Source organism: Macrobrachium rosenbergii, chromosome 45 (assembly GCF_040412425.1).
Source record: "Macrobrachium rosenbergii isolate ZJJX-2024 chromosome 45, ASM4041242v1, whole genome shotgun sequence".
NCBI classification, from domain to species: Eukaryota; Metazoa; Arthropoda; class Malacostraca; order Decapoda; family Palaemonidae; genus Macrobrachium; species Macrobrachium rosenbergii.
The window spans coordinates 19,582,707-19,597,537 of record NC_089785.1 but is presented as its reverse complement, the minus strand read 5'-3'; the positions used below and the strand labels follow the sequence as shown (position 1 = coordinate 19,597,537).

General features: G+C 34.3%; 1 protein-coding gene across 23 annotated transcripts in view; it reads left to right on the top strand.

Moving 5' to 3' along the window:
- The window catches only part of Hk (Hyperkinetic), a 489,203-nt gene that overhangs the window by 452,635 nt on the left and 21,737 nt on the right, over positions 1–14,831 (top strand). For all 23 annotated transcript variants that reach the window (XR_010850478.1, XR_010850481.1, XR_010850477.1 and 20 more), the window contains one exon: positions 5,028–5,122. Coding sequence is in view for 11 of the 23 variants with exons in the window: in XM_067088608.1 (XP_066944709.1) it covers positions 5,028–5,122 (95 nt within the window). In the remaining 12 variants the exon portion in view is untranslated. The remainder of the gene's footprint in view (positions 1–5,027; positions 5,123–14,831) is intronic.

Genomic DNA, 14,831 nt, shown 5'->3' with positions numbered 1-14,831 from the left:
AATTGGTAAGAGTATATTTTATTTTTTCTTGTCTGGTTTATTCCAGCTATTTTCGTAGTTATTTTCTACAAAATTGGCAAGGCGCTTTTTCTTTCTTTTTCATGTCAGGGTATCTCTAAATGTTTTCGTAGTTTTTCAGCCAAAGTGGGGAAAGTAGTTTGTAACAAAACTGGTCAGTAAAGGAATAGTGTTTTCATTTGTATGCATTTGTTTTTGTCCTAAAGAATTGGCAAGGACAAACGTTTGCAGCTTCAGTCAAAGTAGTATGTATAAACAATTAGAGCAAAAGTGGTAAAGAAAATATACAGATAAATTGGTAAAAAAATATATATAATAATATTCTAATTAGAAACAAGAGACATTGAAATTGTTAAAGTAAAACATTTAGAGCAAAATTAGTCAGGAAAAGCATCAAAACAAAATTGGCAGAAAAGATTTTGCAGCATAATCGGTTACAAAAAAAAACTGCAACAAAGTTTTTAGGAAAAACAATTCCAGTAGAATTGGTAAATAAAAGCAAATGCACAAAGGCAGGAAGGAAAATACAACAAAACTGATAATGAAAACCTAACTACAAAATTGGTAAGGAACAACAAATACCAGAGAATTGGTAATGGAAGGATTGATTGATTTTAAGAGATCTTGCGCCATTAAGAATGATTCAGAAATGCCAACCCTTCAGCTCTGGCTGAAACTAAGGGCTGCCAACCCTTCGGCTCTAACTCAGGGTGTCTAACCTATCACCTGTGCCTATATTTTCAGAGTCAAAAGACCTGTCATAAACATAATAGATCAGAGGGCGTTTACATATGGTCTCCGTCTTGATATGTTTGTTTTCACGCTGTCCTGACATCCCATCTCATGTGATAATTTTATTGGTTTTCCTTGAATTTAATAACTTGTTATTTTTTTAAGTCTCTGCTCTAAGGGGCTTTTGGGCAATACAGAGTTTCCAAAATTTTACACACCCACACCTGGTCTTTTGTGAACCCTGGTTCATGTACCTGCTGAATGAACATGTCGACTTTGGTTGTGAGTGTGAATTACAAGTGAACCATGTTCAGGTGGTCACAGAGCGTCTAATCTTGGCATTTTAGTGTAGAATACCAATGAGCCAGACTTTCATTTTCAGTGTACAATATCAGTGAACCAGGCTTTCATTTCCAGTGTAGAATACCACTGAACCAGGCTTTCATATTCAGTTTAGAATACCAGTTGATAAGGCTTTTATTTTCAGTGTAGAATACCAGTGAACCAGGCTTTCATTTTCGGTGTGGAATCCCAGTGAAGTAGGTTTTCATTTCCAGTGTAGAATACAGGTGGACCAGGCTTTCATTTACAGTGTAGAATGCCAGTGAAACAGGCTCTCATTTCCGGTGTAGAATACCAATGAACCAGGCTTTCATTTTCAGTGTAGAATACCAGTGAACCTGGCTTTCATTTTCAGCGTAGAATACCAGTGGACCAGGCTTTCATTTTCACTTTAGAATACCAGTTAATTAGGCTTTTATTTTCAGCGTAGAATACCAGTGAACCAGGCTTTCGTTTTCAGTGTACAATATCAGTGAACCAGGCTTTCATTTCCAGTGTAGAATACCACTGAACCAGGCTTTCATTTTCAGTTTAGAATACCAGTTAATTAGGCTTTTATTTTCAGTGTAGAATACCAGTGAACCAGGCTTTCGTTTTCAGTGTGGAATTCCAGTGAAGTAGGTTTTCATTTCCAGTGTAGAATACAGGTGGACCAGGCTTTCATTTTCAGTGTAGGATACCAGTGAATCAGGCTTTCGTTTCCAGTGTAGGATAGCAGTGAACCAGGCTTTCATTTTCAGTGTAGGATACCAGTGAACCAGGCTTTCATTACCAGTGTAGAATACCAGTGAACTAGGCTTTCATTTTCAGTGTAGAATACCAGTGAATTAGGATTTTATTTTCAGTGTAGAATACCCGTGAACCAGGCTTTCATTTCCAGTGTAGACTACCAATGAAAAAGGCTTTCATTTTCAGCGTAGAAGACCAGTGAACTAGGCTTTCATTTTCAGCGTAGAATACCAGTGAATTAGGATTTTATTTTCAGTGTAGACCAGTGAACCAGCCTTTCATTTTCAGCGTAGAATACCAGTGGACCAGGCTTTCATTTTCAGTGTAGAATACCAGTGAACCAGGCTTTCATTTTCAGCGTAGAATACCAGCGGACAGGCTTTCATTTTCAGCGTAGAATACCAGTGGACCAGGCTTTCGTTTCCAGTGTAGAATACAAGTGAACCAGGCTTTCATTTTCAGCATAGAATACCAGTGAACTAGGCTTTCATTTTCAGCGTAGAATACCAGTGAACTAGGCTTTCATTTTCAACGTAGAATACCAGTGAACCAGGCTTTCATTTTCAGCGTAGAATACCATTTTGAACCAGGCTTTCATTTTCAGCAGAATACCAGTGAACTAGGCTTTCATTTTCAGCGTAGAATACCAGTGAACTAGGCTTTCATTTTCAGCGTAGAATACCAGTGAACCAGGCTTTCATTTTCAGCGTGAATACCAGTGAACTAGGCTTTCAAGCGTGAAACCAGAACCAGGCTTTCATTTTCAGCGTAGAATACCAGTGAACCAGGCTTTCATTTTCAGTGTAGAATACCAGTGAACTAGGCTTTCATTTTCAGCGTTTGAACCAGGCTTTCATTTTCAGTGTAGAATACCAGTGAACTAGGCTTTCATTTTCAGCGTAGAATACCAGTGAACTAGGCTTTCATTTTCAGTGTAGAATACCAGTGAACCAGGCTTTCATTTTCAGCGTAGAATAGAATACCAGTGAACTAGGCTTTCATTTTCAGTGTAGAGAATACCAGTGAACCAGGCTTTCATTTTCACCGTAGAATACCAGTGAACTAGGCTTTCATTTTCAGCGTAGAATACCAGTGAACCAGGCTTTCATTTTCAGCGTAGAATACCAGTGGACCAGGCTTTCATTTTCAGCGTAGAATACCAGTGAACTAGGCTTTCATTTTCAGTGTAGAATACCAGTGAACTAGGCTTTCAACTATGCTTTCATTTTCAGCGTAGAATACCAGTGAACTATGCTTTCATTTTCAGCGTAGAATACCAGTGAACCAGGCTTTCATTTTCAGTGTAGAATACCAGTGAACTAGGCTTTCATTTTCAGTGAACCAGGCTTTCATTTTAGAATACCAGTGAACTAGGCTTTCATTTTCAGCGTAGAATACCAGTGAACTAGGCTTTCATTTTCAGTGTAGAATACCAGTGAACTAGGCTTTCATTTTCAGCGTAGAATACCAGTGGACCAGGCTTTCATTTTCAGCGTAGAATACCAGTGAACTATGCTTTCATTTTCAGTGTAGAATACCAGTGAACTAGGCTTTCATTTTCAGCGTAGAATACCAGTGGACCAGGCTTTCATTTTCAGCGTAGAATACCAGTGGACCAGGCTTTTTGCTTTCATTTTCAGTGTAGAATACCAGTGAACTAGGCTTTCATTTTCAGCGTAGAATACCAGTGGACCAGGCTTTCATTTTCAGCGTAGAATACCAGTGAACTAGGCTTTCATTTTCAGTGAGAATACCAGTGAACCAGGCTTTCATTTTCAGCGTTTGAACCAGTCATTTTCAGCGTAGAATACCAGTGAACCAGGCTTTCATTTTCAGCGTAGAATACCAGTGAACCAGGCTTTCATTTTCAGCGTAGAATACCAGTGAACCAGGCATTTTCAGTGTAGAATTGAACTAGGCTTTCATTTTCAGCGTAGAATACCAGTGAACTAGGCTTTCATTTTCAGTGAGAATACCAGTGAACTAGGCTTTCATTTTCAGCGTAGAATACCAGTGAACCAGGCTTTCATTTTCAGCGTAGAATACCAGTGAACCAGGCTTTCATTTTCAGCGTAGAATACCAGTGAACTAGGCTTTCATTTTCAGCGTAGAATACCAGTGAACTATGCTTTCATTTTCAGCGTAGAAAGTATGCTTTCATTTTCAGTAGAATACCAGTGAACTAGGCTTTCATTTTCAGCGTAGAATACCAGTGAACTATGCTTTCATTTTCAGTTTTCAGTGAACTATGCTTTCATTTTAGAATACCAGTGAACTAGGCTTTCATTTTCAGCGTAGAATACCAGTGAACTATGCTTTCATTTTCAGCGTAGAATACCAGTGAACTATGCTTTCATTTTCAGTGTAGAATACCAGTGAACTAGGCTTTCATTTTCAGTGTAGAATACCAGTGAACTAGGCTTTCATTTTCAGCGTAGAATACCAGTGAACCAGGCTTTCATTTTCAGCGTAGAATACCAGTGAACTAGGCTTTCATTTTCAGCGTAGAATACCAGTGAACCAGGCTTTCATTTTCAGCGTAGAATACCAGTGGACCAGGCTTTCATTTTCAGCGTAGAATACCAGTGAACTAGGCTTTCATTTTCAGTGTAGAATACCAGTGAACTATGCTTTCATTTTCAGCATAGAATACCAGTGAACCAGGCTTTCATTTTCAGCGTAGAATACCAGTGAACCAGGCTTTCATTTTCAGCGTAGAATACCAGTGAACCAGGCTTTCATTTTCATTGTAGAATACCAGTGAACTATGCTTTCATTTTCAGTGAATACCAGTGAACCAGGCTTTCATTTTCAGCGTAGAATACCAGTGAACCAGGCTTTCATTTTCAGCGTAGAATACCAGTGAACCAGGCTTTCATTTTTTCAGTGTAGACCAGTGAACCAGGCTTTCATTTTCAGTGTAGAATACCAGTGAATTACGATTTTATTTTCAGTGTAGACCAGTGAACCAGGCTTTCATTTTCAGCGTAGAATACCAGTGGACCAGGCTTTCATTTTCAGTGTAGAATACCAGTGAATCAGGCTTTCATTTTCAGCGTAGAATACCAGTGAACCAGTGCAGAATACGGCTAGACCCAATGCTTCAAATGGCTACAGTATTATTCCATCCTTGGCTGTGATCGCAGAATGCAAACGAACTCAGGTACGAGTTGCCACAGGTGTCTAATTGGTGGTCCTCTTTGCAGGCGTTGGCACAATGGCTTGGTCCCCGCTGGCTATAGGCCTAATCTCGAGTAAAATGGACGAAGGGATGCCAGTTTTCACCAGACAGTCATTCAAGGTAAAAAGAATCATGAACGAATTTTAAAAGCCTTACTCATCGTACTCATCATAGTCATAGTCATCATTATTATCATTATCCCGAAAAGTTTGCCTACTAACCTGTCAAGTCTCATGGATCAGGTTTTTGAAAGAGAAAATTTAATTATTTTTTTTAACTGAGACTAAATACTGTTTCTTTTTTAATCGTAGTTAGCCATTTTCATACTAGATTTTCAGTATGTTTCAATATTCTCAAAATAAAGGACATGTTCGCTCATATTTATTTTTTATTACTTTTCTCAGTCTTTTGCTTTTAGGTCTATATAACCCATTTCATAACTTTGAGTTTCAATGGTATTTTCGTTTTGAAAAATAAGAAAAAACTTAATTTTTTTAACCCTTTATTTATTATATGAAACATTTAGAAAAAATTTTTCTCTTCCGTGGCAATTTTTTGTCAAACTGTTGTAATTTTTCAAGTAAAATTTTTTATGCAAAATATGTCCCATTTTATTTACTTTTTCATCATTTATTTATTACGTTCCACCATCATAAGATGACTAATCCATTTGTATCTTACCATTACACAGTATTTCATAATTCATAGTTGTCGACATCCAAGTATAAGTATATATTCCACTTTCCCCTTTATTCACATCTGATTTACAACGATCTGGTCGTAGGATCGACGAGAGACCCAACAGATAATACGAACAAATAAATTTCTTTCGTTCTTTGCTTGCAGTTCCATTTATTGCATGCCTGTGAATGCCGGTGTGTTCCATAGCTTTAATTGTCGTGATGTTGTGTGAACGTGTATTTTTATAATTATTCATCTCTGCTTCCATGAAAAACACCAGATAGATATATATATATATTTTCTTAGAATATTCTTGTCCTCGTTTCGTATTTTGGTCATGCGTGCTTTTAAATATTTTTTTTTTAATGAATAGCTTTTGCTTTCTTTGATTTTAGAGATCTATTTTCGTGATTTTCTTTTCCATACTTCTTTGCACCGAGTAGCATGACGTCATACTTGATTTACTATCTCGCAGTTCCTCTCTCAGAGCCGTTGTAGAGTTGACACTGCTTCTTCCACTTTTGCATGGCGTTTCCTCTCTCTCTCTCTCTCTCTCTCTCTCTCTCTCTCTCTCTCTCTCTCTCTCTCTCTCTCTCTCTCCTCCGCCGTCTTTCGTTTTTCTCTCCTTTCCTCTGTATCTCCCAGCCCTTCCTTTTCCTATTCCTGCTCCTGGTATGCCTCTACCTCTGCTACCTCTTACCTCTAACCTCTTACCTCTACCTCTTCCTCTGCCTTCACCGTGGACACGAAGGGGGGAGGGGGGGAGGGAATCCTCAAACGGTTTCACAGTGGAAAGAAAAAATAGTAACAAAGTGACGTTAAACACTTTAACAAACACACAAACGATCATACACATACACACATACACACAAAGTGTCTTTGTTTACACTTCACAAACTCGAAAGATGAGCGTATTTAGAGTCTTCCTAATCCATTCTTTAAATTTTCTTCTCATTTGTGAAAGCTTCTTCTTTTTTGCTTCTAAATGCGACCAACTAACTTCCTGTTGTTTTTTTTTCTTTGTTTAGAAAAATTAGGCTCATTTGCTTAGCAGTGTGTCGTCCCCTCACTGGTTAGATTAACATTGATTAGGCTAACATTGGTTAGGTTAACGTCGTTGTTCCGTGTTTATGTAGTGAATGATGTGCCTATATTATCGACTCTAAGCAATCGCGTCTCGCATTAGTGGCTAAATGCAATTTTTTTTTTTTTTGTGAATTTTTCAGTGTTGGTTTCGTAACAAAAATATTGGTCTTTGGGAGGTTTTAACTTTTGAATTTGTGGTTAAAATCTACTTTAGAAGCTTTTAGGACTGTTTTGAATATCCTACAGATCTTATAAAATAAAAAATTATTTCATATAGATGTTTATAAAAATTTTTAATATTTGAATGTTTGACTTTGCTTGCCTCATAATCATGCATCAATTTGTAGAGATCACGAAATAGTTTTGATTTTTGACCATGAATTATTATCTTAAATCGTTATCGTAACAAAAAATATGATTTGCATATGCAACATGTAAAATAATCTGTACTTTAACCCCAGAATTACATCTCCCGTTCGAAGCAATAAAGTATTTTTTATAATTTTTTCAATGACAGTCGTTTTTAATAATTTATTCTTAGAAAAATTATAATTATGTTTGGTTATGCCTTCCAAAGGGGCGGTTTTGCCCTTATGCCAAATGTTGATCCAATAAGTGGGGTCCCATTTTTGCACAGAAATTTACATATATATATATATATATATATATATATATATATATATATATATATATATATATATATATATATATATATATATATATATATATATATATATATATATATATATATATATATATATATATATATAATTGTGGCAGATTTATTTCAAATCGTATTTTGTGTAATTCAAAATTACATATAGAATATTACGTTTAGCCAACCACTTGGGAACACCTTTCTTCGCAAACTATTCAAATTCAAAATTTTTTTAACATTTATATTTCAATAGTTAGACGAACTCAGATGGAAATCTATATTTATCCTTTCGTATGAATCTTAAATTAAGTTACCTGTTGACAGTATAGGAATATTTCTGTATCCTTCCGACTTATATCGTCGTATGATGTGGTAAATCCGTAGGTCAAGGTCTGCTTGAGGGTGGAGGGTCTAATGGAAGTTAACTTCTCGCTTAGATTTTATTTTAGACGTATGAGAGTTTCAACCCATATTCATTTATACGAAGTATGTCATAAATAAAATGTTAAACAATCCTTTAATAAGAAAGTTATTTAAAATATATATATATATATATATATATATATATATATATATATATATATATATATATATATATATATATATATATATATATATATATATATATATATATATATATATATATGGTCAGTGATTGTATGAAAATGATTTGTAGTATTTATGTTTTGATTTTTATATTAAGTGACTGCTTTTTTGTTTATTTTTTCCCGCAAGAACCAAATGAATGTTAATATCATTCATTTATTGATATCACCTGCGATGTGCAAATACATTTGATCTTTTCAGTAGAGATTTTATGTTCAAATATCTTTTGCAGAATTTGATTTCAAACGTTCGGTGATGATGAGGCAAAAATAAATAATATTTGTTGACTGGAAGACGTCTTGCAATCTCGCAAAATATGTAAAAACTTTGATCCCATATTGGCACCTACACAAAAAAAAAAAAAAGTACTTCCTTTTGTGGTTTAAACGTATCATTCGCTATAGAAGTAACTTGAAAAAGCCTATATTTCTTCATTATAATGTAACCTACTGTAAGGTAAGCTAGTAGTTTTCCCCGCAATTGTCATTAGACACGAAAGGCACCTAAGCAAAGTAATTTAGGAGATTGTCCCTCCGACATGTACCCAACATGTCCGCGGACATGACGTCAGTAATATCGCACTCGAACGCACACAAACGCACACAAACACACGCATACATTGCATGATAACATCGCCGGCAAGGCGTCGGAAAACGCCGTCAGCAGAAACGCAGAACAGCAAGAGACTCGGTTAGACGACAGAGCAGAAACGCAAACAATGTGAACAGTTCCGTTCGATTGCATGACCTCACACTTAAGACACGTTCGAGCCCTGTTTGTTTACCTGTGTGGGCGAATCACGGAGAGGAACAAAGCTGGCGGTAATGTGGGTGGAATGTCTGTGTGTGCGTCTGTGCATGCTTTGTTCTTTTTCATTTCTTGTTCTGCTGTCAGTCTGTCAGTATGTCTGTCAGTCTGTGAGTGATTGTGTGTATGAGAGCTCGATACACGCCTTAGAAAAAATATCCCCAAATTTTCTTCGTCTTTTTCAATAGGTTTCGTGACACCTAGGTCCTCTCTTCCCCCTCCCCACCTTTTCTCTGCACTCCCCCTTCCACCATACCCCAAATGGGGCATTTAATCAGGATTTAAGGCAAATTGGTCAACGTAAGTGGGTAAGAAAGACCAACAAAAATTTTCAACCCAAAGTACCAAGACATTTACTGGTAAGAAATCAACATATGTATTCATTTACTTAATATCTTATTTGCTTCTACCTTCAATGACGTTACTTTATATATATATATATATATATATATATATATATATATATATATATATATATATATATATATATATATATATATATATATATATATATATATTTATATATTTATATATATATATATATATATGTATATTTATATATATATATATGTATATAATATATATGTGTAAATGTATATATGTATATGTGTGTATATATATATATACATATGCTGTATATGCTTTACGTTCTCAAAAGCTTTAATATTGTTTCAGCATTATAATATATTTTGTTTATTAAGATTATTCGTTGCTTCTTAGTTCTTATTGACTTCAATTGAATTCAATTTCATTAGACATTACCCATTTTTCACAATTATTATTATTATTATTATTATTATTATTATTATTATTATTATTAGTATTATTATTATTATTATTATTATTTTCAAAACTGGAATCAACGATTCATCAAAAATGAACTATGCGAAGGAATGCGTAGACCTGACACATTGATGTATTTAGGCGAAATCATTTATTGTTTGATTTTTTTTCACTGCGTCACATTTATTTTGATCAGAGAACCAAATGGATGAGATTTCGCGAACGAAACATTCTGGTAAATTTCAAGATTTATCACCATCTCTGCACATGACGTATTACTTGTAGACCACAATATAAATGCGACTTCTCTGTGTTTGCCAGTCACATACAGTCTCATGCTCTCTCTCTCTCTCTCTCTCTATATATATATATATATATATATATATATATATATATATATATATATATATATATATATATATATATATATATATATATCGAGTATTTCAGTATCTTTAACTATTTTATGATGCTCTATACAAATTCTCTCTCTCTCTCTCTCTCTCTCTCTCTCTCTCTCTCTCTCTCTCTCTCTCTTTCTCATAGTATTACAAGTATCTTTGACTATGTTACAATTTTCTGCACAAATTCTTTCTCTCTCTCTCTCTCTCTCTCTCTCTCTCTCTCTCTCTCTATCTATGTGATGTCTTTATCATAGATTACAATTACTTTGCCTTCTTTTTCATAAACTCTCTCTCTCTCTCTCTCTCTCTCTCTCTCTCTCTCTCTCTCTCTCTCTCTCTCTCTCTCTCTCTCTCTCTCTCTCTCTCTCTCTCTCTGATCGTCGTGTCTTGTATTCGCTTAGAACCACAAATGTATTCACTTTTTCTGTTTTTTTTTTTTTTTTTTTAGAATTTTCTCCACTAGATGTGATTGTGTGTGTTTCACTGTGCATTATTGGAACCTGTACCGTGTGTTTTAGAAGCACTTGGATTTTCTCTTGTGAATCACGAAGCTAATGAAACTTGACGTAATTATCTGTTTCAATTTTCAACTTTATACACTTGCATTGTTTCCTTCTGTTACGTAGAGGTATTTTAAGAGTTTCGAACCCACCCCCCCTTTTTTTTTTAAGTATTTTGCTTTTATTAGTTTTTTGTTTGATGTGGATTTTTTGAAATTCATTTTATGTAGACGTTTTGAATTCTAGGCCATTAAGGGCTCACTTGTAAAAACAATTTCCCATAGGGATGTAGTTATACACTGGTAGGAGTTTAACTTTGTTGTTTAATATAATTTAAAATTTAAATTTTTGTGGTTTCTTAATCTGTGTTGGTTGAAGTGGACAATTTTCACTCTAACTTCATTTTAGGCATTTTTGTGGTTATTTCTTCATTTAGACCAAAAAAAAAAAAAGGAAAATTCAGGACCATAGAAAGTTTTTTTAAGCTGACGGTAAATATCCACAACCGATATCCTCGTAACTTCTGTCTGGCTTGTGATTGACCGTTTTATTTTAAATAGCATACGGTTTTACCAATCACGATTGGTTTCAGTATCAGCTGTGGGCATGTACCGTTAACTCCAATGACAACAGTTTGTGCAGTATATTTGCATATGAATTTGCTACACTTTAGAGGTAAAATTAAGGTTTTTTGGGTTATGGGTGTAAATTTTAGTTCAAACCCTATTTATTTTTTGATAAATTTAGGACTGTCATTTCCCATTTGCCATGTCTGATTTTGCTTAAAGTTTTGAGACACGGCTTGCAGGTTTAATTTTTCTCCAGTTTTTGTAAAATTTAGGGGGCCTAGGAATTTGCATTTATCTGTTTCTTAGACTTTATATGAAATTTAAAGACTATGACCTTAAAATCTTGTGACCTTAAAGTCTTAAAGTTTTATGTGACTTTGTGTGAAACATATGGACTTAAATTCTTTTCAGTTAGGTATTTATTTTAAATTTACCAAAAAAAATTACACAAAAAATTAGGATCCTAAGAATACAAATTTTTTTAACCTAATTTTTTTTTAGAATTTATGCGCATCATTTAATATTTCAGTGGCAAAATGCAAAAATTTAGGAATTGTGAATTTTTCAATTTTTGGGCCTTAAATTTTTTTTATGTAAAAATTTATGTAGTCTTTAGGAACTTGTATCTCGTGATTTATTCTGTTGTCTGGGTAAAATGAAGGACTGAAATCATTAATGCCAAAAATAAATCTGCATATTTGTAAAGTCTAGAGGTTTTTAACTGTAAATTTGAATTTTTCCCTAACATTATTTAAGTGTAGGGAGGAAGAACTTTAAATATGTTTTTCTGTGAGTTTGTATAAGGCCTTAAGAATTTTGCCTTTAAATTAATTTTTATTATCATGTTTTACACTTTGTGTACAACACAATTCTTTGATCATAGAAATCTTTATTGTTCAGTTATGAGGAAAAATTAACATGGCTTCAAATCCATAAAAAGGAACGTTTTATATAAGCTTTATTCTTTCTTTGACAAAAACTCTCTCTCTCTCTCTCTCTCTCTCTCTCTCTCTCTCTCTCTCTCTCTCTCTCTCTCTCTCTCTCTCTCTCTCTCTCTCTCCTGTATCAGAGTAAGGGTGGGCAAAGGCTTAATCTGACTACTGATTGCAAAAAAAAATTTACAAAGTCCTGCTTATTTTTCATGTTATTTATTTGAGAGGTCCTCTTGAAAATTAATTATACCATTAGGCAAATTCTCATTACACATAACATTACAGAAATTAAAAGGAAGCCACTTTTAGAAATACATTCTGTCAGGGATATATTAATGTTTATTTTTATAGTTCATTACCTATTCGTTTTATATACATTTATATGTACAAAGTTTTTTTTTTATACTAAGGAAGCATACATTCTTAATGTACCATAGTTTTTCGGAATAATATTCACTTGACCTTCAAAAACTACAACTTTATCCGTTCTGTCGTAGCTTCGACAAAAAAAGTATATATATCGTAGATTCAGCAGAATGATTGAAGTTTAAAATGTAATCAACAAAAAGAGTTTAATCTCTGACATTTTATTTATAGGTTCCTCGGACTTACGCAATCAAAATTTTGTTTTTGCTTCAATAAATGAAGACTTTTTTTTTATATTGACAAATACAACAAGAACCGTTTAGCCCCGACACATAGCTGCTACACAGATTCTGAAAAGAAAATATACCTTCGCCTAAATTTCACGATGCTATGAACACGATTCGGCTTCAACAACAAAAAAGTGACTTTACTCGGCTATAACAAAGACAGTGCCTTTGTTTGAGCCTTGACAAATACTGCCATTATCCTTGCTTTGACTCTAGCTTCGACTCTGGCTTCGACTAGGAGTGCATTCGACCTAGAATCGAACGTCGATTTAGCATCTGAAAATAGAGTGTTATATCTGGTCGCAACGACGTAGCTGTGATACAATTGATACAGGATCTTTGTCGAATCAGTATACTGTATCTTTCATACTGAGCTTCATCAAATACGACAACCAACCTCATTGCAATCAGCACAGTGTCTCAATCTTCAACAGATACAAACAACCTGTATTCCCAATTGCAAACAAGCATAGCAATCTTTGTTTTATAGATGCAACAAGTACGGTGTCTCTTTAATTTGTAAACTTAGCCTTTGCACAGCAACACTCAATCTTTCTGTCTGTCTCTATCTCTCTATATCTCTGTCTCTCTCTCTCTATCTCTCTCGTGTTGTACAGTAGATTTGAACTTAGTTTGGTCTTCCTCTTTGGCGTATAAACAGTAGCTATGTGTAATTGTCTCTGTTCTTTGTTATCCAGCCACTGAACTCGTTGATATTTTCGTGAGGTTGATCCAGAAAGCAAAAGAGCACACACTTACTTCTTCCAGAGCATGCACGAGATGAGATCTTGAGTAGATGTCAGTAGCATGCACAACGAGTACTTGGCGTGGGCATGCACCGATGGTTTTGTTTACTTGTTATGTCTTTGGTCACGTGATGTGGTGCGCTTGTAAGCAGGGCTGCTTCCTCAGGGTCCTATTATTCAATGTAGGATTTGGAATGAACGAAGAAATGTGGTAAATAATGACGAAGTTGCGGTGAAGAAGATTTGAGAGAATCGTTTCATTCGAAAATGAAATTAATTTAATAATTTGGGAAGGTAAAACGAAAAATATTGAGAAAAATACGAGTTTGAATAAAGGATTTGGAATGGACGATGAGATATGGTAAAAAATGAAAAATAATGACAAATTGCGATAGATAAGATAGATTTGAGAGAATCGTTTCATTGGGAAATAAAATAGATTAATAATTCGTTAAGGTTAAACGAAGAAGTATGAGACATATTGAAAAAAAATGCGATTTTTAAGAAGGAATTTGGAATGAACGAAGAGATATGGTAAAAAATGAAAATAATAAAATTGCGATGAATAAGAGAGATTTGAGAGCAACGTTGCATTAGAAGATAAAATTAGTTAATAATTTGCGAAGGGAAAACGAAGAAATATGAGAAATGTTGTAAAAAATTTCGATTTTGAATAAAGGATTTGAAATGAGCGAAGAGATATGGTAAAAACTGAAAATATTATTAATAAAATTGCGATGAATAAGATAGATTTGAGAGCATCGTTTCATTGCAAAGTAAGATTACGTAAAGATTTGGAAAGGTAATACGAAGAAATATGAGAGACATTGAAAAAATGCGACAATTGTGATAAATGTGAGAGAAGTCTTTTATTGGAACGATAGATTGATATTCAGTGAAAATAAAACGATAATTTTAAGAGAAATTCATTGATCATCGAAGACAGAACGATGAAATATGAAAAAAACTATATTGTTGGTTAGGGCGACTTGTAATCAAAAGAAATCGAAGAAAAATGAGAAAGAATTAAAAAGGCGAATAGAGGATTTAAAAATAAAAAATCAATCTTAGAAGAGCGAACGAATGAATTTGAGAAACGGCGATGTGTTCGGAAATAAAAAAAAATCGGACGAACGTGAGATAGATAAAAAAATTAAATTTTCGAGAAGATACGCCGAAGAAATTCGAAAGATAAAATGGAAGGTTTAAGAAAGTTATTAATCATTGCGGAAGATGGACCGAAAATTGTGGGGGAAAAGGTAATAAATGTAAGAAGAGGAGACTTGATAAAGCGTGGGAATGAAATGTAGCCCCGAGAATTCCTTAGAGTGAAGATATCGCAGTGAAAACGAGCGAAAGGTTCTGAGAAAAGTGAACGAACGAAAGCAGACGATTAATTGAGCA